Source organism: Mandrillus leucophaeus, unplaced genomic scaffold, assembly GCF_000951045.1.
Source record: "Mandrillus leucophaeus isolate KB7577 unplaced genomic scaffold, Mleu.le_1.0 Scaffold88, whole genome shotgun sequence".
NCBI lineage: Eukaryota > Metazoa > Chordata > Mammalia > Primates > Cercopithecidae > Mandrillus > Mandrillus leucophaeus.
The window spans coordinates 125,276-150,288 of NW_012109585.1; the positions used below are offsets into that span (position 1 = coordinate 125,276).

General features: G+C 42.4%; 1 protein-coding gene across 1 annotated transcript in view; it reads right to left on the minus strand.

The window, feature by feature from the left end:
* The window catches only part of SPOCK1 (sparc/osteonectin, cwcv and kazal-like domains proteoglycan (testican) 1), a gene marked incomplete at its 5' end in the record, with an annotated part of 536,813 nt that overhangs the window by 69,628 nt on the left and 442,172 nt on the right, over positions 1-25,013 (minus strand). Inside the window, one exon of the mRNA XM_011969295.1 lies at positions 16,328-16,442. Within this exon, the coding sequence (XP_011824685.1) occupies positions 16,328-16,442 (115 nt within the window). The remainder of the gene's footprint in view (positions 1-16,327; positions 16,443-25,013) is intronic.

Here is a 25,013-nt window from a genome sequence, read left to right on the forward strand (position 1 = left end):
TTTATCTGGTCTCAGAGTAAGAGAGAGATTTCTAAACATACATCAATGCCAGAAATTCTAAAAGAAAAGAATGATGGACCTGAATGGATAAAAACCTCAAAATCTTAGTTCATCAGAAAGCACTGTTAAAGACAAATGACATATTGGGGGAAAAGTGAACTATATATGAATAATTCATATCAAATTAAGAATATAAAAGAATCACCTGAGAAATTATTGAGGAAAAAAGTCGGCATCCTAAAAGGGAAATCATAAAGAATATGGGGCGTTTAAAAAATAATTAAAAATAGCATGCACGCACACATACACACCTTAAACCTTCAGTATGATCAAAGAAGTAGGAAATCAAAATGCGTAGGAGTCAGATAATTGTCTCCCAAAATCCATTCTTCTGCCTAGTAATAAGAACTTTGATTTTCAGCTGGCTTACTGCTTTCGACCTGAAAACTCTGTACTCCCCAGCATCTAGGTAGGATCATGTGACTATACTCAGACTAAATTCAGACTGAGATGGCCATTGAGATATAAGCAGAACTGTATCCAAATTCACAGAGGTCTGCTCGAAAGAAAGGGGTGCCCTTCTTTGCTCTTCAATTTTTCCCACTGACTGGACTAAAGCTGGAGAGGGTGGAGCTCTAGCAGACATCTTGGACCATGAGGCTGACTTGTTTGAGCAACAAGAGTGGAGCCTGGTTCCCTCATGATTAAGGTTGCCTCATACAAGCCCTGGACTTCCTACCACTTGACTCATTTTATGTGAAAATGAAATACACCCTCTTTTGTTTAAACCACTGTTATTTAGGGACAGGAGTGTCAATCACATACTGTTAAACCAAATCCCTGCTAAGAAAGCTACCTTTTTCTTAACTCACAAAGTGGAAAAATTCTTTTAAAAATTATAGTATCCAAAGATGATAGTGGTCCTCTGACTAGGCATTCCTACACATCACTTGTGGGACATCTTTTCTGAAAGAATTTCTGTTAGTATGTAACAGAAGACTTACAGTACACAAACCATTTTACCCAGAAATTCTACTGCTAAAAATGCATCCCATGAAAATAACTGTGTGCAAAATTAATATATATTGTTGTCCATAAAAGCAGTATTTATAACTAAAAATTAGAGAAGCTAAATGTTCAATAATAAAGTACTAGTTACAATAATTACAGTACTTTCACAGAATTGAACACCATGCAGCCATTAAAAATCGGGTTTTAAAAGAATAATTGATGATATGGGAATATTATTAAGTATTATTAAGCTAGAAGTAAAGATTTTTAAATAGTATTTTATTATATTCAGTTTGGGAGGCTGGGTAATTTTAAAATTTATTCTTTGTATTTTGCAGTATTTTTAAGTGTTCATAATAAATATGCATAACTCCTATGGTTTTTTTTAACGCTCATCTTAAATGAGCCTATGTCTCCTGTCTTCCATCACATACCTGTCTTCTCCAGTTGGGTGGTTCCTTCTGCTCAACTGCAGGCACAGGGTATTCTGGTCCAGCATGCCCTGCTGGCTTGTACCACGGGACAATTTTTCTGCTCCCTTGTCAGTCTTTACAAGGGATGAGCAACACATGATTTGTAACCACAGGTCAAATATTCCCTCTCCAGGATATTCGAAGCCCTTTAGCTAGTTCTAGGAACTGCATGCTCCTGAGACAAGTATCCCATGACCTCTGAGCCACACTGTGATGTCCTTTAGCTGCTGCTCATGGACAAGGAGGCAACAAACCAAGGTGCACAGGGTGCCAGAGGGCAAAGTAGTCAATTGTGGTTATCATAGAAAGCCAACAAGAAAACCACCCAGGGAATGTAGAGGCCAACTTGAATCAGAAGTCTTGGAGTAAACCAGAGATGGCTCCTGAGGCCATCTCTGGTCTCTTCCTTCCCTAGATACCAAGTTGCCATTGTTCCTGACAGCTTGGCAACTTCTGACCTTTCACCAATACTGCCTGTAAAAAAGGATGTGCTCTATGTCCATTAGAAAATGTGTTCAGCTGCAAATAAGAAAGCTTAGTTAACAGTGGCATAAATTCATGGGGATTTACTTTGTGACACAAGAAATCAGAAGAAAGGCAGTCACAATGTTGCTTCAGCTACTCCATAGTGCCACTGGGGACTCAGGTTCTTTCTGGGCTTTAGCTCAGTCATCCTTAATGGGTGGGGGGTGGGTTTGAAGCCTTATGCTTGGCATCTTGCGGCTACAAAAGGGCTGCTGCAGCTCCACTCACACCTCTGCAAGGATAAAACACAGCACACGTTCTGCCCGTTCCTGTTTGTTATAAAAGCAAAAGCTTTCTTAGAAATCTCTAGAAGACTTTACTTGCATTTCACAGGCCAGAACTGAATCACAGGGCCACACCCTCGGCTGGAGGAGACTGGGAAAATAAGAATGCAGGTGAGCTTATTCTTCCTCAAAGAAAACCAGCATCAAATGGCTATGGGCTAGACAACTAACAGTGGCTCTGCTACATGTCTGCAAGATGAATTCTAGAATTCTAAGGTCTTTTGGAAGGCCGGTATTGTCAAATTGTACAAAGAGCAGATCCATGTTAATGGGTGTGCTTGTGTGTGTGTGTGCGCGCACACAGACGTTAAAAAAAAAAGAAGGAAAATGATATTCATTGAGCACCTTTTAGAACCAGCCACTTTCATAATTATCTCAATTAATTTGTTTCATTCTAATAACCTCTCAAGATAGGCCTATCTCTGTTTTTACAGATGAGAAAACTGAGACTCAGAGAAGTTAAATAGTTTGCCCAAAGCCACACAGCTAGCAAGTTCTGGGGCTAGAATTCAACTTTACAATTGCCTGGTTCCACAGGCAATGCATTTTCTAGCGTATAACACTCCCTCTCAACAAGTCTCATCATATAAAATTGAAGGCAAATAATAGAGAAGTGCAAACAAGTTTGCCTAAACCTTGAAGATACAGAGTTAGGCTCATGGAAGGTCAGGGGAACAGGAGCTTTCCTGCAGAGGCCACACTGTGATGTCCCTTAGCTGCTGCTCAGGGACAAGGAGGCAACAAACCAGGTGCACAGGGCCCCAGAGGACAAAGGAGTCAATGTGGTTATCACAGAAAGCCCCCCAGAGAGTTTAGAGGCCATTTTGAATCAGAAGTCTTGGAGTAAACCAAGAAGAAGGTCAGTCTCCACCATATGGAGAATAAACAACTCATAACAGACAGGAAGTAGAAACACGCTAAATTTAATCTAGATATTTAGTAAATATTGCTCTAATGTGTAACAGATATATTACAAATTAATATGTACACTTAGTGGTGACCATGCATTCGACAGACCCTATGCTGGGGATGTAAAGATAAATTAGACATAATCCCTGCTTTCGAGGAGGTCACAGTCTAATGAGTTTACAATGCCAGTACATAAGGTCCCAAATGTAATAGAATCACCTGTATTTTTAAGTAGGTTTCCTTGTTTCAACCACATGAAATGAAGCCTAGCTCTTCTGACCACAGAGACCATGATGGTACTACATCAAAATTACAGAAACGTACTCAGAAAGCAATAAAAAATTATTGGAGTCCTGGACTTATAAACTCTGCTCTATAAAGACATGGAAAACAGCTCAGCTCGACACAGTTATTACCCTGAGACATAACTGAGCTCCATATGCAGACCCATGAGCAACACACTGTGGATGTATCTGGTCCTAAGAGTTCTTGTTATCCCACTTAGGGGAGAAACAGCATAGGACCTGGGCATAGAACAGGCACTGAATACATGCCAGCTGGATGGATGGATGGCTGAATGGATGAAGATACATTAATCACTACCAACAGACCCAGTCACTGCCCTCAATTTTAGGGCAAAAAAAAAAAAAACCCTCTGGGGGTACTGCTTTAAGCTTTAAATTTTAAATATAGCTCAGAGGCCTGGAGAAGCAAGGTACACGACGTAACAGATCTGTGTTATTTTAACTCACTATACTTTCCCCAAATAGGCAAGTTTCTTCCTGGGCACAGTGGTAATCAGATTTTAATCCAACTATTTCACAACACAGAGCTATGTATAATTCTTGCAACAGAAGCTCTTCACTCAAATGAGAACAAATGCTCGTAATCTCCAGATACTCCCTCCTCTGGCTATAAATGTTCTGTGTTCCCACAAGAGCCCAAGGTAACACTAAACAGAATGTTCTGTACCACATGATGCTACACCTCTGTCATCAAGGCAAAAATATTTCCTTCTTGAGACACCTTGAGCCCTTCTCTCAAGTCAGGGAGGTAGGCTGTAGGGAGAGAACAGAATTGCCTGAGCTTGCTTCGGATGATGGAATCTTCCCAGTGCAGAGGAGCCAGAAATGCACAGCAGTTACCTGTTAGCCTGAGGTCATGCCCCAGAATGACCCATGTAGGGAAGGCCATAGACAAGTACCTTCAGGTGGAAGAACCTGCCTCTTCGACTTTGGGACCTAAGCCACCTACAAAACCCAACTTTTCCAAGGGCTGGGACCACCAAAATCTCAAGTACATAAATGTGCCTGGAAAACAGTAAGACCCTATACATTTGCTCAGTTACTTCATTCCACAAATGATTGAAGTCAGCCTAATCTGTGCCATGCACTTTCCTGGGCATGGTACACACAGCAGCCAACGGGTTGTAGGAAAAGCTGGAGCTGAAGACCCTGGTGGAGAAGACAGGCTGGCAGGTGTGAATCACAGGCAGGAGCCTGGCAGGTGAGGGGATGCTGCTGCAGCCACCCAACCACATGGTGGTGGGGCACAGGGGGTCTCTGGGAAGTATGGATACCAGATCCTGGAGGCTGGGGAGAACCAGCAGCATCCCACCCTAAAGGAACCAGGCCATAGACTGAGATTTGGATTTAGATCAGGTCAAGGGACTAAGGGGACATGATGCCATCCACTCCAAGCTACTGTCCTGGAGTGCTAAAACTCCGTGGTGACTAGCCTGGCTTAGGATATAATATCCTAAATTCTAAGATTTTGGGAGATAGAGGGAGGGAGATTTAGGCCTCTTCAGCCTCTGCAATACTTCTCAGAGGTAGTTCCATAGGATTAGTAGCCCTCATAAAAAAGGACTTTTTTTTTTTTTAACTTAGTTTTTTTGCAAGTCATTTTTGGGAGTATTTCTTGGCCCGGTGCACTGGTACATGATCAGAATTTTAATCAAATCCCTTATCAGCACCAATTTTCTGGTCTTTGACATTCAACTTCTAAATCTGGCTTCACAACATCAGTATCCCTTGCCTATGTAATTTCTGAAGCTGGGGCTATGATCACATCCATTTTTGAGTGAAGCCCAGGGGATCTACTTGGTTGTCAGCCTCACTCCACTTCCACACATGACTTGGTGGTAACAGCCATTTAGGAGACTCAAGCTTGGACCAAACATAGTAACGCCAAGGAGCCCAGAATAAATTGGTGCTCTCTTGGCCAGGGTGAGAGGAGACAGGCACACATAACTACTTTCTTGAGACCCTTCCCCTACCACCAACTGGTATGCAACAGGTGGGCTGGGTTTGTTCATTCAAGATCCTTCTACACGGTAAAATTTATGCAAACATGAATGACCTGCCTCCAGGAAGACCTGCTACTACATCACTGGGAAATTTGAAAGGAGGGCTTCACATATTCTGCAGACCTATGGTCTCCTCTCTCCTAATATCACTGTTCCTCAACCTCCCAGTACTTCCCCTAAATTGTTCTAAAGTTATTGCTGCTTTAAGCTCATTCTAAGTCTTGAAATAATAAGATTCATAACCAGATCTCCTACTGTGTCAGCAGGTCTCTTCTCTTGTCATAGAGCTCTGCTCACTCTTTTCAAGCAGGAGGGCCTTGGAGGTCACCCTTCTGGGACTAGGAGAGGAATACAAGGTTTTACTCTAATTACTTCTTTGTGATTTGAGCACATCTCTCAGCTCCCTTTTATACTTCAGTCTCTTTGGAATAAGGAGAGATCTGGATGGTTGGTTGTGTTTTTGTTGCAGCTCTAACCAATCTGAACATCTATCACTATACATTCAACCAGCTATTGATTCTGAGATTTATCTGGCATCATTATATATTCCTCAAGTTAAATCATCAAAGTGACATTCCTGCTTTATGTGTAATGGCCACTTTGGGTTCTCAAACACAGTATCATCATCATTGATATGACAATGATGATAAAAGTTATATTTTGTGAACTGTAACTCTACTTTTATAGCTAAAATTGAGCTCAATTGATTCTCACTACACCTGTTGGACTGGTGCCACACCTTTCTTTGCTCTCTGCCCTGTCAAAGGCCTAGCTCCCACCACTTGGATCTAGGAAAGAGGCCTACTAACATTTCACTAAGCAGCCTGCTTTGTGGGGTGCAAGCCACTTACTTTCTTCTGGTGATAATTTCAATTTATTTTTTATTGTAATGCTATCTTTTCTTTTCACAGTAATAGATAGCAGGGCAGTGGAAGAGCAGTCAACCTCAAGGCAGATTACAAATAAATTTTTATCTTTAAGAGCTAGGTTGGAAACTTGTGGCTATCAGAAAAACATAATATGGTGGTGAACAATGAGCCCGTGCTAGTGTTTTGATAAACTTCAGAGCGCTAAGCCTGCTTGAGAAAAAGAGAGGAGAAAATGTGTGAGGACATTAATTCTTTCACTTTGGAAAAATCCCGTCAGTGAGGGCTGTGATCTCAGTAAAGGGCTATATTCTCTGAGTACTGAAAGCATGGGAAAATTTAGCTTAAAGTGTGTGGATGGACACATGTGTGGAAGAGTGGGGTGTGCATTTTTTATTTTTTCAAAGGAAGCCTGACCTTTCAATGGACATTGAATTTAGGTTAAGAACACAGTATAATGTAAGGGTAAGAACACAAGTTCCAGAAAAGGCTTCAGATCCCTATTCTGTCATCTATTATCTGTGTGGCCTTAGGCAAGGTACTGAGCAGATCCAAATCTCAAATTTTCTCACCAGCAAAGGAAATAACATTATTTGACTGTTAGAGGGATTAAACATAAGTGTAAAGTGCTTAGCACAATTCACAAATTAAGCGCCTTATACAGACTATCCTGTGCCATAAATCATCTGTTCACTATTTTAAACTTTGTATATTATGGTACATATGTACAGTGGACAACATTTTAAAAAGAATGAGGTAGATTCATTTGACATTTGTCAGTCATCAAGAATCTAGACAAAAATACTTCCTGTAACTTCCATTTTACTTGGGCAAGATAATAAACAAAAACGGTAGGTAAACTAATATATTAGAAGGTGATAAATGATATGGAGAAAAATAAATAGGAGAAGGTAGGTAGGAAGTTCGGGGGAAGGTTTCCTGAGAAGGTGACATTTGTGCAAAGATTTAAAGAGGGAATGGCCCCGTGGATGTCTGGGGAAGAGGGTCCTGGCCAAGGGGATAGTCAGTGCCAAGCCCTGAGGCAGTGGTTTGAAGGGCACATTTGGGGAGCCCCAGGAAGACCTGTGTGCCTGGAGCTGAGCACACAAGTATCAGAGCAGCAAAAGATGGGGACAGACACGTAACAGAGGACCAGATTATGTTGCCCTGCAGGTCACTGAAAGGACTTTAACTTTTCCTCTTAATCTTAACAAGATGGAGTGTCTTGAACAGGGGATTACATAATCTGATTTACATTTTACAGCATCAGTTGGACTACCGTGTGCAAAGAAAAGAAGGTAAGGACCAGGAGATCAATTAGGAAGCTATTACAATACAAGACAAGGATGTCTTAAACCTCTGGGATGGTTCCTCTGTGGAGGTGGTAAGAAGTGGTTATGTTTGAAACTATGTTTGCAAGTGGAACCAATATGATTTGCTGATAAGTTACATGTGGCATGTAAGAGAAAAAGAAGGTTGGTATATTTTTGTTTTCTGGCTTTTAATTCAGCAAATGGAAGTATAGAGTTGCAGTTAATTAAAATAGCAAACACTGCAGGACGACAGAGCAGATTTCAGGAGAAGATTAGGAGTTTGTTTTGGGACATTAAGCTTGATATGCCTAGCGGCATCCAAGTGGAAATGCTAAGTAGTCATTACATCTTTAAGTCTGGAGTTCGAGGAAGCAGGTAGGCAGGTTAGCTGGTGATAGACAAATACGCGCATACATAGACAGGTCTACATGTACTTACATGAAAATATACGTATGATATATAAAAGGCAGGGTGCAAAACATTATGTAGACTATAATCCCAATTATGGGTGAGTAAAGTTAAAAAATTATTATATGCATATAAAAATAATTGAAGGCATATGCAAAAAAAGAAAATAAAAATAACCAAACTGGAAAGATGGATTAAAGACTTAAATGTAAAACCTAAAACTATAAAACTTTTCCCAGAAAACCTAAGAAATGCCATTCTAGACATAGACCTTGGCAAAGATTTTATTAGAAAGATGCCAAAAACAATTGCAACAAAAACAAAAATTGACAAATGGGACCTCATTAAACTAAAGAACTTCTGCACAGCAAAAGAGAGTAAATAGACATCAACAGAGTAAATAGACAACCCACAGAATGGGAGAAAATATTTGCAAATTATGCATCTGACAAAGGTCTAATAGCCAAAATCTATAAGGAACTTAAATTAACAAGTAAAAAACAAACAACCCCCTTAAAAATGGGCAAGGGACATGAACATTTTTCAAAAGAAAACATATACATGGCCAACAAGCATATGAAAAAATGCTCAGCATCACTAATCATTAGAGAAACACATATCAAAACGACAACGAGATACCATCTCACATGAGTTGGAATGGCTGTTATTAAAAAGTCAAAAAATAACAGATGCTGACAAGGCTGCAGAGAAAAGGGAAGACTTATATACTGCTGGTGGGACTGTAAATTAGTTCAGCCACTGTGGAAAGCTGTTTGGCAATTTCTCAAACAATTTAAAACAGAACTACCATTTGACCCCACACTCCCATTATTGGGTATATACCCAAAGGAATATAAATTGTTCTACCATAAAGACACCTGCATGCGTCTGTTCATCACAGCACTATTCACAATAGCAAAGACATGGAACCAACCTAAAAGCCCATCGGAGGTAAACTGCATAAATAAAATGCGGTACACATATACCATGGAATACCACATAGCCATAAAAAAGAATGAGATCATATCCTTTGCAGCAACATGGATGGAGCTGGAGGCCATTATCCTAAGCAAACTCATGCAAGAACAGAAAACCAAACGCAGCATTATCTTACTTATAAATGGGAGCTAAACACTGAGTACACATGGACACAAAGAAGGGAACACTAGATACCAGGGCCTAACTGAAGGTTGAGTGTGGGAGGAGGGTGAGGATCAAAAAATTACCTACTGGGTATGCTTATTATCTGGGAGATGAAATAATCTGTACACCAAACCCTTATGACATGCAATTTATCTATAGAACCAGCCTGCACTTACACCCCGAAAACTAAAAGTTAAAAAAAAGAATGTATATTAATTTTGTAAATTAAAAAAAAAAAAAAAAAAAAAAACAAACAGTAAGGGCAGGAGAAGAGTGCTGTCTGGGCAAACTATCAAAGCCATTAATCTCCAGCACAAACCTCTATCCCATTCACTGAACTCTGGTTCTGACCCCCGCTACCCTTTGCCTCAGCTTATCCTTCTTTCTCTGTTCACCTTTAGCTTTCCCCAATCACTTGCTATCAAATAGACTTCAGAGGACCAGGAAAACCTGTGGCGCACTTTCCCAGAGTTGAACTCACAGAAGAGGGAGAATCTGAGATCAAAGTCAAAGTCAGCAGTTACCTCAGAGTCCTGACAAATGAGTTTTTCTTCTTTGATGCAGTTGCCAATTTAATTCTCAAGCTTTTTTTTTGAGGTCATGACATTGAGAATAACAAGGCCCTAAAAATTAAATATTCCTTTATGTGCTTAATTTCTGACCCGAATGTAGTACTGAATGGCAAGTGAATGAAGCTGAATAGGTACAGAAACGTTGGTATAAACTGCTTTTAAATTGCAAGTTTGCAAGCCCAAGGCTTTCACTCTCTTACACAATGGGCATTAAAGAAAAGTGTTCTTTCCTGGATGCAAAGATAAATCTCCATTTTTCTAGGAGCCTCTGCAGCAGGATTCTTTCAGGAATTTTCCATTGAGACATTACAGCTAGGAGGAACTCCTTCCCCATTCTCTTTTGTACTGCCTCCTGTTCCCTTTTATACACATTTTTCCAGCTCCACTTGTGATAAGTAATGGAATTGGACAACCGTTTGTCAACCCAAGACAGTTTCCCCCAGAATCTAGCCCTCAGGTTGAAAACACCGTTTGAGAAAAGAAGATCACTGTAGACTATTTTTCTACTGTTCTAAATAGCTCAGCTGGAGGGAAGTTGTTATTTCCTCTTTAGCACGCCCTGTTGGAAAAATTTGCAGTTCTCTTTCCTCCCCTCCTGCACCAAACCTGCCCCCATCCTGCTCCTACCTCTCAGCTCATGTCAGGCCAGTATGGGGGTAACAGTTCCACAGCCTTCTCCATAATTTCTTAGGCTGGAGCCACATCCCTTCTAATCTAATCTGTGCCAACAGAAGAAAAGGAGCTGTCCTTGGAGAGTGTTCTGTTCTGTTTCCTCTTCTAGAGATAGAGTGGAGGGGGCGGGTGGGAGAGCGTCTGTAGGATGCCATTCTAAACCTTGCTGGTTTGGGAGTGTGGTGGCATTCTCCGCCTGATGGTTAATACTGTAATACGTGGGCAAGTGACTTCAGACCCAGGAGAAATGAAACTTAACTCCCACCATACAGACCTGCCACCATCTTCAGGCTAAAGATGCTGCTGACTGTGACCGAGGATGTACCCACACGTGATAGGAACAAACTCACTAGACCCAGGGTCAGGTGTGCTGTCAGCTGACGGCACACAAGGGTCTTTTCTCAGTGAGCCTCCAGGGTTCTCTTCTGGTGAATGTGGACTGAATAAAGACCAGTGATGGTCAAACTCTTCCCACAGATGTAATTTAAGTGGTAAAGTGTAAGAATGGAGTCACTCTGGGGGAGGTCTGAAGTCCCACCCATTTGGCCTTCCTCTGGTCCCTATGGGGAAAGCTGCAGCACCTTGGAGGAACAAAGAAGACTCCTCAACGTGGTGTGATATGGGATAAGTGAGACCCTTCTTGATCCAAAATCCTACGACCCTGCCAAGTCCTCACCTCAGGGAAGAGGAAGCACCAAATCCTTCCTCAGATGAGGTGCAGGGAATGGGGCTGCTGTGCTCAGGCTGGATGGGAATGGTTTATGTCCCTGAAACAGGGGAAGTGGGGCAAGGCGAGCAGATGTCCAGGTTCAGAAGAGGTGGAGTATGGGCTAGCTGAAAAATCTACCTTAAAGCCTCCACTTTTGAGAGACCTCTATTTCCTCTTCAGATTTTCAAGCATTATAAATAATAATGATAATAATAATAATAATAATAATAATAATAATAATAAAGACAGCACCTCATACTTTCCTCTTGGTTTTCACTGAGTACTGAAGAAAAAGCATCAGCAATGCCCTGGAGCTGAAGAATTCAGGTCAGAGCTAAAAAGTGACTTTGCTGATCGGGCTGACAGTTGGGTCCTAAAAAATACCAAGAGAAACTGGGAGAGACCTTTCCTGAAAAGACTCAGAAAAAATGCACAGAACCCCAGGCTCAACACAGAGATTTCAATTTCATCTCCCTCTTTTAAACTGTGTTTTCCTTTATTTATTTTTTGTTTTTGTGGATAACCATTGCTTCATACTCTTGAGGCTGGACTGACTTTATGGAGAGGAGAGAGATAAGGCAATGAAGTCACCTGCCCATGTGAGGAGGTAATTTAGAGGTGTCGTAGGAAATATTCAGAAATTTTAAAGGATGGTACCACCTTCCACCATCTCTTCAGGGGACATGCCAAAGGAGAGATGCCAGATAAACAAAGAGAACAACAAAAAAAAAATCATCCACTTGGCTTTGACTTCTGGAAAAAAAAAAAACAAAAAAAACATATGAAACTTAAAGGTGAGACAAGAGACTTCTGACTTGCCAGAGCTGGATATGTTATAACTCAAAAGACCAAAGGCTGGAAGAGGCAGAGAAGCAGAGCATGCTAGGAGATTGGAAGAGAGTGAGTTAGACCAGCCTCATACATCCTCCATGCTGACATCCAGTGTTCACCAAAGTGGGGCTACAAGAAGTAAACCTCTGAGAAGGAGAAGATCATGTAGGTGAGTGTCGGATTCTGCTCTCCATAATTCTCCCCATCTCTCACCCCAGTTCTGGACCCTAGGCTGGGAAGAGGTGATTCTGAAACCTGAGACAGGTGGGAAACCCTGGCAGTAAAGAGGACCTGTGTTTGGATACCAGCTTGAAAGCCAATTTAAGGCAAGCCTCATAAAACTGAGCTCGGCATTGAGTAGAAATGGTTGCCAGTCACCTCTAAGAGAACCTAGTGCATATCTTGGTCTAACGAAACAGATCCATGAAGAGAAGGCTTGAGGCAGCAACCTTACCACAGTCTTTCTTGATGCCAGAAAACCACAGAAGGGCCTCCTCAAGTTTTCTGTGCCCCGAATAGGGCCAAGAAGCAGCTGAGAGGGCTAGTAAAACCAGAGGAGTTTAACAGAGAAGAAAGAGGATTCACCATGACCTTAGTGGACAAGGTGCACAGGTCTCTCGGCAGACACAGTGAGAATGAACACCACTGGCCTAACTGAAGATGTTAAGAACTCCATCTAAGTGGATGGATCCCAAAGAAAGAGAAAACACCAGGAAAAGCCTCCCACCCACACTGCTGCTCATAAGCCCTCAGCCCACCTCTACTTCCTGGAATTCAGGTACAGTCCTGCATTAACAGAACTGACCTGGGGGTGGCTTTATAAAGGTTTCACCTCAGAAATGAGGTTCCAAATAGAGGTAAGTTTGAAAATAAAGTATCAACACAACAGTTTGTGTGTGTGTGTGCATGTGTGTGTGCGTGTGTGTGCGTGTGTGTGCACACGTGCGCGTGTGTGTATTGCCACAGTTTTTATGGACCTGCATTTATAAGACTGTAAACTCTCATTTCTGCAATAGGCACAGAAATAAGACAGCTCCTCCCACGGTCGAGAGCCATAATGTGACTCAGAGGCCAGGACTGCCTGTGGACACCACGCCCACTGCCTGCAGCTTCTGGAAAAGGCTGCTGACAGGTAAGGGGAGGAAGACTGTATGCTCACCTCCTCTTCCTCCCTCTCTCCACAGCTAAGTTGCCAACTGAAAGTTGCCTTTTATTTCACCTCTGATCTCTCCCTTGTACTCATGCCCTCCCTCTTCATTTGAACTGCCACCACCTCAGGTCAGCCCTGTTGACTGTCACAAATTATTGTGAGAGCTGCATGGAAACAGGTGTCAAATCAAAGGAAAAGGTCAGCCTCCCCTTGCTCAATTTTGTCCAGGTAAGGCATTATTACTTAAGTGTTTCATTTCACAGAATGACTCTGGGAATTTATCAATGCCCTCACTCCCCCGAATGTGTTCTTATCCAATAGGAAAACACTGTCAAATCCATATTAGATAGTTTGGCCAGGCCTCGTAGCTCACACCTGTAATCCCAGCACTTTGGGAGGCCAAGGCGGGCAGATCACATGAGGTCAGGAGTTCAAGACCAGCCTGGCCAACATGATGAAACCTCATCTCTACTAAAAATAAAAAAAATTAGCTGGGCATCATGGTGGGCACCTGCAATCCCAGCTACCTGGGAAGCTGAGGCAGGAGAATCGCTTGAACCTCGGAGGCAGAGGTTGCAGTGAGCCGAGATCACACCACTGCACTCCAGCATGGGTGACAGAGCAAGATTTCATCTCAAAAAAAAAAAAAAAAAAATCCATATTAGATAGTTAAACATGCTACCCTAATAGGTGATTATTTTCTCCTGCATTAGGATACTGTTGGTACTGTCATAAATTAACTACCACCAACAGGTAGCTTCTGCTTCCCCTCATGCTTACATGAAAACTCTGCTCTAAGTCAGAGCCTAGAAATGAGATCTTTAACAAGGAAGGACAGTCTTAGAACCTCATGGAAAGAATCGCACCAAGTTTGAACTACTGACACTTCAAGTAACAGACTCATTGGTGCAGGCTTCTGAGGTTATATTTCTTAGACAACTTCCAAAGAGTGTTCATAAAAGCAAACTGTTGACTCAATATCTGGTGGAGCAAAAATAATTATACTGGACTGAAGGAACTGATGAGGAAATAGAATTTCAGTTGTTTTGTGATATTGTTGGTATTATTTTTAATGTTTTATTTTCTGATATCATGTAGTTTTTACTGTTTTTTCCTGATCTTTCTCTCACTATTAACTTAGTAGTCTGTGCTTTTGTAAGCATTTTGAAATGAAAGATTTTTAAATGGTAATCTTGTGCTCACTGACCTTTCAGAATTCAGGAATAACTTTGTCTGAGTCTCTTTACTTTTAATGGCAATGGGGTTACTTGTATAGATTCAGTAAGAATCTGTTCGCATTTTTACACATAAATAATTGAACAAATGGATGGCACAGTCAAGGCCACACCTGGAGTGTCAATCTCATCTGCTTACATATGAAGCACATCATTAAGAAACAAGGGTTGTTCTTTATTTGCAAAATCTGAGGCCTTCCCAGAAACTTGGACTGTTACCTTATAATGGCAGACTTGGAGGCCATCTCTTTTAAGGAGAGATGCATTCACCCCCATTTATAGATGTTACAGGCAAAACAGTGGCAATGGCATTCTTTTATTTATTTATTTATTTATTTATTTTTGAGATGGAGTCTCGTTCTGTTGCCCAGGTTAAAGTACACTGACATGATCTTGACTCACTGCAACCTCCACCTCCCGAGTTCAAGCGATTCTCCTGCCTCAACCCCCTGAGTAGCTGGGACTACAGGCGCCAGTCACCATGCCTGGCTGATTTTTGTATTTTTGGTAGAGACGGGGTTTCATCATTTTGGCCAGGTTGGCCTTGAACTCCTGACCTCCAGTTATCCACCCACCTCGGTCTCCCAAAGTGCTGGGATTACAGGTGTGAGCCACCACACCTGGCTGGCAATGACTTTCTTAGTTTGGTTTCCTAGCCTCAGAATAAAAGCAATAAATAATATACATAGAGTAAGAGAGGTTTCTGAAATTTCCTAAGATTTTTAAGAAATCTCTAACAGAAGTTAATTTTCTGGGCTATGTACTTGCTTAACACCACATGGCTTTAGATTTTCTGACCAGACTACAAAGAGGCTTATGTATATCAGTTAACTTTTATTACTGCATTTATAACTAAGTGAATCAGGCCTAACAGCAATAAGATTAGCTTTTTAGAAATCAAGAATAATCACTGGAGATTATTTATCATCACAGTGTTTCATGGTTTACAGCATCCTTCCACATCCTGACTTAAACCTTCTAAAGAGCCTTTAAACACAATATTCCTGAAGTCACCATGATCACATTTAGATTTGAAATCTTCATCATCTATTTGCCCTGGAAAAGACAACATGGCTTGCAAAGAGTCAAATAGATAACCACTCACACCACATTCATTCCACTCCATTACAAATCACTCCTAGATTTAAAAACATAAGCATACACACACACGTGTGGATGCACACACACACACACACACACACACACACACACACACACACACACACACAGAAGTGAGTTACAGCTGAGAAAGCCCAATTCCACAGAAGGCAAATTCAAACGTCTATCTTCGGTCTTACCAAGGAAGGCTCAAAAAGAGGCTGAGACCAGTGGGACAACATTACTTTCTCCATCATGAAAACATTCAAATGAGCCCAACCTTTCCTGCCCCTCTCAGCCATGGAAGAGAAGCAGCTACCCCTAGGGAGGTATTCTCTTTCATCTGTCCCCTGGCTCTGTGCTGCCTTACAAGCAGAATATATTAATAAGGAAATACTTTAGGAGAGAACTCTCTCCACTGTGGTGACATCTCTGCAGTCTCTGTTTTGATATTTGGCCTTGAGAAGTTCAAAGGATTCGAAAGATTCGAGTTCAAGAAAGACCAAGATGTACCCTAGGGCCGGTCCTGGTCTTAGATGCTGAAAAACATACTCCTCCCACACCATAAGCGATTATGACCTCTGAAAGAACCTAGTGGATATCCTGGTCTAACAGGATTATTTTCAAAGGCTCTTGTTCTTCTTTGTAATGGTAGTTGAAGGCAAGTCAGTTTAGGGTCCCTAAATCTGGAGCACTTACTTGTCCTGTCTGCTCATTTCTCCAGTTTGTTCCTGGTGCCTAGGACAGAGCTCGGCCACATCAACCCTCCGTGACGCCCCCATTCCCGCCCAGGAATGTTCTGGAGGAGACCCCCACTCACCACTCCTTTCTGCCTTGTGCTTTGGTGGCTCAGGCTCTGGGAGACACGGACAGGGCCCGTCACAGAGGGTGGTGAGGCTTTTGCCAGTAGAACAAGCATGGAACTCCAACTTGCACTGCAAAAGAGAGACACAACAGGTCTTAAGAATGCAGCCACAACAGACCCCCTACTCCACCTCCTTTCAGTGCCCTTTGCTTCACAAAAGCAGACAAAGCAGGGAGAGGTCCGCCTCAAGTAGAGGTCTCAATTACAGAATGCTGAATAAGAAATGGCCTTTTATATTTTACCAAATGCAGAGGATAACTTCTAAAAACACTGTGAAAGCCCTAGAAGACTTCCTTTAATGATGGTAAACCCTACTGTCACTATTTCTAAAATAAAATTATTAATATGAAACTTAACATCAGTAAAGTCCTATGTGGTCCAGGAAGCCCCTCCATTTACTTTGAGGCATCTTGTCCACACTCCTCCCGTGTGGAGGCAGCACTGCTGGAATACCACTCCCGGTCCCTCTCAGCCTGCTCACATGCTCTTCCCCAGAGGGAAGAGGAACAATCCCTTTAGTAAGTCTGTATAGTAATCTGAGGCTCAGCCCCTTCCCCTTGGGAGCAACAAGGAGTGAATGCTCTTGTTTCCATTGTCCAAAACCTAAGTTTCCATGGGTCTTGCCCCATCAGAGGATGCCTGTGGTCTAACTAGCTTGTGACTCCGTGGAAATGGTTACCTAATTCTAGGATTAAATATTAGAAGCCCATAATCCACATTCTCTTGTCAACCCTTTATCAGTAGCAATGGTAATATTTTAGTCATTTTTCTATCAGCTCTTTACTCTTAAGTCTCAATGAATTCTCAGAACACAGGCAGGAGACAGGAATGTTATTAGTAGGTGCAAAAGACCGCAACAATTATCAGCATTTTTATTATTCCTACATTATGGAAGAAGAAATTGAGACTCAGGTTGAATAACTTGCAAAAGATCACAAAGCTCAGGGCCAAAGCACTTAATGCATTCCACAACACTGTGTAGATGGGGCTTCAGAATACAGACATCCCATACTGAACTGTGTGTGGCTAATTATGCAACTTTGCTATTGGCCTGGATCTGTGTTGTCTGAGAGTTTACTCCTTTTTTGTCTGTAAATTTCTCAAGATCAAGGCCGGTGTGTAATCGGTCCTCTGCAAAGACCCACAGGCCGAGGACCACATGCGTATCTGGTGGAGGTTCAAAGGAAAAAGAGATAGGTGAAATTTAACGAGCACCCACTGTGCGTGCAGCTCTTATCAGGTGCCATGGGGAATCTTTTAAATGAAAGAAAAGAGGAGATACAGTCCGTGCCCTTGGAAAACACAAATGCATACCTTTGAAAAAAGTCCACTAGCATTTGCAAAGCCACACACGAGTGCAGATAAATACTGGCTCATTGTGAGAGGACAAGCTATTCAGTCCCTATACCGATTAGAAACGGAGGGAAAGAGTACTTTAAACCTGGTTCTAAATGTACTGAAGTCACTCCTGTGTCACTCCAATGACCACCCATATAGTTGCTGGCTGCCTGTTCAGGGAGAGGGCAACACAGCAAACCTACAGAGTGCTGGCTTCCTCTTGACACAAAACTCCCTCTCGTGCATATGTGTTCAGTGCCTAGTACGTGCCCAGCATGGCAGCAGGTGTTGAGGGGACTATACAAAAACAAGTCATTGCCCACATCTCACACATCAACTGAGCTGATGAAGCAAAGAAGAGTGTGTCCTTGTAAAGCCATGTGGATGTGACTCTGAGGTGAGGCAGGACATATGTCTCTGTAGGGATGGCGTGCAAAAGAGGCCCTCAGGTATGGGGTGTGCCTACAGACAGCACGTGGACTGAAGGTGAGCTGAGTGGAATGCTGGGAAGGCAGCAGGCAGGTCACTAGCATGAGGAGCTTCCTTTCACTCAGCACAGCGTGTGTGCATGTGCCCACGGCTGGACACAGCTGCCATGACTGGCCTGCTGCCTCCTCCGCCTCTTCTAGGCTAGTTCTCTGGAACAATCCTCTGTTTCAGACTAGTGGTTCTCCGGCTCATTAACAGAATCCTTAAAGCTAATTTAGGGGGGAAAATATATTTTTATGTGTCCATTTATTTTATAAAGTCAAAATTATTACCTTTATTTATCATAAAGCCTTATCATGCTATTGCTATTACTGCCTGATTGTATCTGTGACAGACGGTGAGATTCCCCCTCTCCACCCCATTCTCTTCTCTCTCTGAGAGAGGAATCCACACTTCTGCTCCAGGCCCTGTGTCTTGCAGCAGCACCTCCCCGTAGGAGGGTCAACTTTCCCACCAGCTCTCGCTGCCTGCTCACTCTAACCAGTGGTGGTTAGTAGGAGGGATGCAAGCCAGGTTTGAGCAGACATGTCAAGAATCACTGGTTTCACCACCTCTCTTGCTCTTCTCTACCATGCAAATGATGTGCCAGATAAGGGCTGCCCCCTTTTGCCCAAGACCCAGAAGGCAGAGAACATGAAACAGAGCTGAAGTGTTCTGAACAGAGCCACAGCTAACACACAATGTGAACACGGAAATAGGGTTTATCATAATAAGTCAATGATGTTTGGGGATTATTTGTTATTACAGTATAACTTAGAAAACTCTGAACAACAGAATGACTTTCTTCCTACTAGACCATGAAGGCCTTAACAGCAAGAAAAGGTTTTAGTTACTGTTTTATCCTAGGCATGATATGACATACACAGAGCCCTGGCATAGAGTAGGTGTTCAATAAACAGCTGCTGAATGACAAAGGCAGAAAGAAGGGAACCACAATTCACTTTGCTGCTCTGGACCTCTGTTCCAATCCCTGGGTGCTTACCAATCTGCCTGCACAAGGAAGGAAGTGCTGGAGCTCAGTACTTGACACATTCATCCTAAACCATCCTTTACCCATGTCTACACCCTGAGACGCCTCTTTGAGCTCCACATTCAGTACTGTGACCCTCAGCCTCCCTGCTCACCCCAGCCTATCATTGGAGTATGAGCCTCTCTGGGTGGCCTCGCCATGACTGCGGGCCCTGTGGACTGTAATTCCTGGAACTCCACTTTCTCAGCTGGCCTGCAGCATCCCCTCTCTTGTCCAGCCCTGGTGGCCATCTCTGCAGGCAGCCCAGTCTCCTCCCTAGCTACAGAAAGACACCACCAGAGAAAATAGTACTTGTCTCTTACCTGCATCAGTGAAAATCCAAGTTCAAGGGCACAGATCTGGTTTTTTTTGTTTGTTTGTTTGTTTGTTTTTACCTTTCAGGACAATATGTGGCATTTCAATGAAGCCCAAAAGGCTGCATAATTTCTTTCTTTTTTTTTTTTTTTTTTAGGAGACAGGGTCTCACTCTGTCACCCTGGCTAGAGTGCAGAGGCATAATCATAGCTCACTGCAGTCTTGAACTCCTGAGCTCAAGCAATCCTCCTGCCTCAGCCTCATGAATAGCTGGGACTACAGGCATGTGCCATCATGCTTAGCTATTTTTTTTAATGTTTTGTAGAGATGGGGTCTCACTATATTGCCCAGGCTGGTCTCAAACTCCTGGGCTCAAGCCATCCTCCCACCCCAGCCTCCTGAAATGCTACAATTACAGGCAAGAGCCACCATATCCAGCCATAATTCCATTTTTTATAAAGCTCAAAACAGGCTATTTAGAGATACATATACATGTGGTAAAAGTTCCCTTAAAACCTGGCAGGGGAGGGGACCATGACAAATACCATGAAGATAGGGGTCACCTCCCCAGGGGAGGCAGCAGGATTGGTCAGAGAGGAGCTGAAAGGAAGCATCACAAACATTGATCGTGTTTTATTTTATAAAGTAAGCATTAGATTCTGAGGCTTTTGTTCTGTTACTAAGCTTGACAACTTCTATAAATAATACATACATTTTTATGTATCAAAGACTTTATGATAAAATATAAAACAGTGTTTATAGGCTCCTATGGAGGTGATAACCAAGCTAGAACCACACCTCCCAGAAAACTCCATGAGCGAGCCCAGCAAGTGTGGGGAGAGCCCTCCATGCAGGGTTGAGAGTGCGAAGCTCTGCTCCCAAGCCCACAGCCTCCCACAGATGTTCTCTTCCCACAACACTTCTCTAATTCTCACCCTTGAAGTTACCCTTCCTATCACTTTCCCTCATCTTCCCTCCTCCCTTCTCCCAGGTTCTTTCTAGGGAAGAACAGATACAGAAGCCAAAACCTGATCACCATTCCAGCTTCACGCAGAGGACTCTACGTAAAGACTATAAATCTCAGTTTTTTAAGCACCCAGTTTCTGGCACTTTGTTACAGTAGCACTAACAAATTAATATACTTTCCATCCAGATTTTTTAAAAAGAGAGAGACTCTAAGGAATGAAGACACTTTGTCTTAGGTTTATAAAGCACAGATCTTTGTGCCAAGATGGCTCAGCTCTGCTGGAAAGAAACAAAACAAAAACTATGAAACAGCAGCCTCAGGATATGAGCAGTTGGACCTAAAGAACTTGGCCAAATTGTATCAGTTGTGACGCATGCCCAGAGAAGAGGAACTATTAAAAATTCAAACCTTTATATTGATTTTATGATGAAGCAGTCAAATAAATAATTAACTCTAACTCTCTAAAGGAGGAGAGTTGAGAAACTAGGAAATAAGTTAAGGACTTTTAAACATGATACTAGAACCCATGCTCATATAAACACAGAATATTATTATAAATACAAACCCCTGGGGATTCTAGACCCTTGACCTGCTGAAACAGAAATACCTGCCCTTATCACTGCAGAGAGAAGAAGCGGCGAGAGCCAATGATGACATGAACAGGCAGATACATTCAAAATGTTGACCTACTTAAACATAAATGTGCTAGGAGATTTTCCAATCAATCTTTCCTTCCATTTTGCATAACACGCTAATACATTGGTTGGAATGAGTGAATATTTTCCTGCAAATGGCCACTAAATCTTTCTCTTCTATGATTTGTAAAGCACAGCTAACAACCTCTTTCTGGTTCATTGCTCACACAGGTCTTAACCAAGTATATTTCTCTACCACACCACACTCTGCTCTGCCTCGCATGCTTTGGGTATTATTTTTAACATTTTATTCAAATTGCTTTCTCCACTGTATTTCATCAACCTATCATCCATTTTTTAAGCCAGACTGTTGACAGTTCACAGTTGACAATTTTGTTCACAGTTGATGAATTCTGATTTGTTTTTATTTGCCCAAAATCATGTCACAGTAGGTGGGGGGAGCAATCCTGAGGTTTTGCCGGCTTTAATAATTGGGCGGGAAGTGAGCGACTGCTGACTGCACCAGTCAGATGCCAACATGCTGTTCCCGGCTGACGGGAGAATAACCACCCATTTCTGCACAGGGCTTGAGTGGCTCAGTGGTCATCTGGAAGAAGCTATGCACAGAAACAAGGGAAAGTCTTTGGTCTCATTTAGAACCTTATTGAACATCCATAAATACATGTGTTCCTTTCTGCATTTAACACATATTCACTGAGCATCTACTATGGGCCAGACCCTGGTCTAGGTGTAGAACCAGTGGGACAAAGGCCTGTTTCCATGAAGTTCACATGGCAGGCATTGGTGAGAGTCAAGGAATTAAACAAAAGAGAGAAAGAGACGGAATAAAGGAGAGGGAATGGTGTATTGCATGGTGTGATCAGTAAATTTTCTGGAAAGATGACCTCTGAGCAGAGAACAGAATAAAGTGAGCCATGCAGCTCTCTGGGGAAGGAGGGTCTGGGAAAAAGGAAGCACAAAGGCCCAGGGTAGAAGATTCTGACTACACTTGAAAAACAGTGAGGAAGCTGGAGAGGGATAAGGAGAGTGGAAAGGACCATCGCAGCGGAACTGATGGTTGGCCTGTGTGTGGCCCAGGGCACAGTCTTGCATTCTCTCAGTCTCTCTTTCCCTCTGTGTGGTACACACACACACTTCTATGAGCTAAGACTTCCAAATACATCAGAGCCTTAAACTTCTTTAAGACCAAGCTGCTAAAAATATAAAAGAGGAAAATGCTTTTTTTTTTTTACAAGAGAATAGCAGCTACAAAATTTAAAAGAAAGGCTAGAGTTAGAAAGTCACCATTTTGAAACTCCTCATGTAATTAATTGAATCAGAAAAGGACCATTTAATGTTTGCTAAAAATTTTGGGTGAAAGTTATTAGAGAATGAAACATTCACACAGTCTCAAAATGTCTCCTTACAGCATTGCTATTATTATACAAAGAAGAAAACGCACTTTCAATAAAACAAATGGCAGTCACTCCTCAACAAAGGGACCAAGGGTCCAAGCTAATACCACTGGCAGGGGACGGGCTGGCATGTGCCTCCTAATATGCAACAAAAGAAAATACACAGTAGCACCTGTGAGGCACTGATATTAAAAAGGTTGAACCCAAGTCTATGCATTAGGAAATAGACAAATCCAAAATTGAGGACATTTTATAACAGTCTGAACTCTAAAAGCAAACAAAACAAACCTGGGGCGAGTGGATTATCATACTAGAGTAATCATTTCTAATTAAAATAAATTAAAAATCAGAAACAAATGAAATGAGCAAAAGTTAATTGAACCTTGACTAATAATTATACAAGACACATTATTATACAAACATTTTGGGAATAATTTCTGTGATGTTAATGTGAACTATATGCTAGGTGATATTATGGAATGTTCTTATAGGTATAATAATACCTACTAAGGTTAAGGTGGTTATATAAGAGAACGCCCCTTTTCTTAGGGGTGAGGTGTCACAATGCTGCAAATCCTAACTAGTTCAGGGGAAAGTGTGTATGTATATACAGAAAGCAAGAGTACATGAATGTGCCAAAATACTAACAACTGCCAATTATTTTTGTTTAGATTGTGTTTTGAGACTGAGTTTCTCTCTTGTTGCCCAGGCTGGAGTGCAGTGACCTGATTTTGACTCACTGCAACCTCTGCCTCCCAGGTTCAAGCGATTCTCCTGCCTCCGCCTCCCTAGTAGCTGGGATTACAGGCACCTACCATCACGCCCGGCTAATTTTTGTATTTTTAGTAGAGACGGGTTTCACCATGTTGGCCAGGCTGGTCTCAAACTCCTGACCTCAATGGATCTGCCCGCCTCATCCTCCCAAAATGCTAGGATTACAGATGTGAGCTACTGCAACAACTGTCAAATCTTAATGATGGGTATACAGTATTCATTGCATTATTCTTTAAATGCTCTGTACATTGAATAATTATTAAACTAATAGACAGGGGAAGAAAATTTAACTTGCTTTGCCCAGTGGTGCTAGGAGAACTCTTCCCAGAAACCACTCCTCTTTTCTCTCTCTAAACTCCTCCCTCGTCAGTGGCTTGCCACTCTCAGCTGTTGCAATTACTGTCCCTCCTGCAGCTCCCGCTAGAGGGCGGCTCTCAGCGGGGCAGGGACTGGATCCTATTTCCTGCTGTATCCAGGCTGGCTTACACCTGGCAAAGAGCTGACCTTCAGTAAGGCTTTGTTAAAGGAGCAAGTGATTGAGGTTTTCCTAAAGCACAAAATTCTCTTGATTGATATCAGCAATTAGCTTTGCTCATTTTCTCACCTTGTTTATCTTGTCAGTGATTTAGCGAACCCTTTTCCAGTGAGTGAGGAGGTAAGTTTCAGTCCAGTTCATGTACAGATTGTCACAGGCTTGGTTTTAGAGGCAAGCCTGAATAAAGTTTCTTTAAACTGTGTAACAAAACCAGTGAAGAGTCTTGCCATCCTCCAGGCAACACATCCAAGAGTGACCGGCACCGTGGAGAGGAGTGCAGCCCTGCCCTGCCCTGCATGTGCAGGCCCATCCCCGGCAGGCTCTTGGTCCCTGCTTTAAGTTCCCCAGCTACACGCAAGAGGAGCTGCCTTGGCTCACCTCCACTGTTCTCACTTCTGGGCCTTTTCCCTGTTTTCTCCTCTGCCTTGGATTTTCTTAGGACTGGACACTATTTTGACATTTTAAATTTCTGTGGGATTTTTTACTTATCTGGGATTTTGGAGAATAGTGCAGATGAAGAAGGACTTGAAGTTCCTGGGCCTGTCATCCTCTCTAGGAGATGGCTGACCCCATGGAGGGAGGACAGCCTGGTGTATATCAGAGAGGTGGGACCATGCACAGCCTCACCAGGCAAGGCCTGGATGCAGCAGAGAGCCCAGACCCGAAGGGCTCTCAGTGAAGGCCCACAGTCGGGCCAGCTGCAGCCCTCCCCTCTTCCCAGCTGGGCTGCGGTGCCTTTCCTCCAGGAAAGCTTTTCTCAGGCTCCTGCCTCTGTGCCCCAGGACAATTCTCTCATTGCACTCACCACTGGACAGTGCTTATCTGTTTACATATATCTACTTCTTGAAGGAAATAGGTATCTTTGACTAGAGCCTAGCATATCACAAGTACAGGTGCCCCTCAACTTACTATGGGGTTACATCTCAATAAACCCATCTTAAGGTAAAACTGTCAGAAACTGAAAGTGCATTTAATACGTCTAACCTACCAAACATCATAGCTTAGCTTAGCCTACCTTCAGTGTACTCAGAACACTCGCATTAGCCTACCGTGGGGCAAAATTATCTAAGATAAAGCCTATTTAATAATAAAAGGTAGGACAGCTCATGTAATTGATTGAATACTGCACTGAAAGTAAAAAAAAAAAAAAATGTTGAAGGGTAG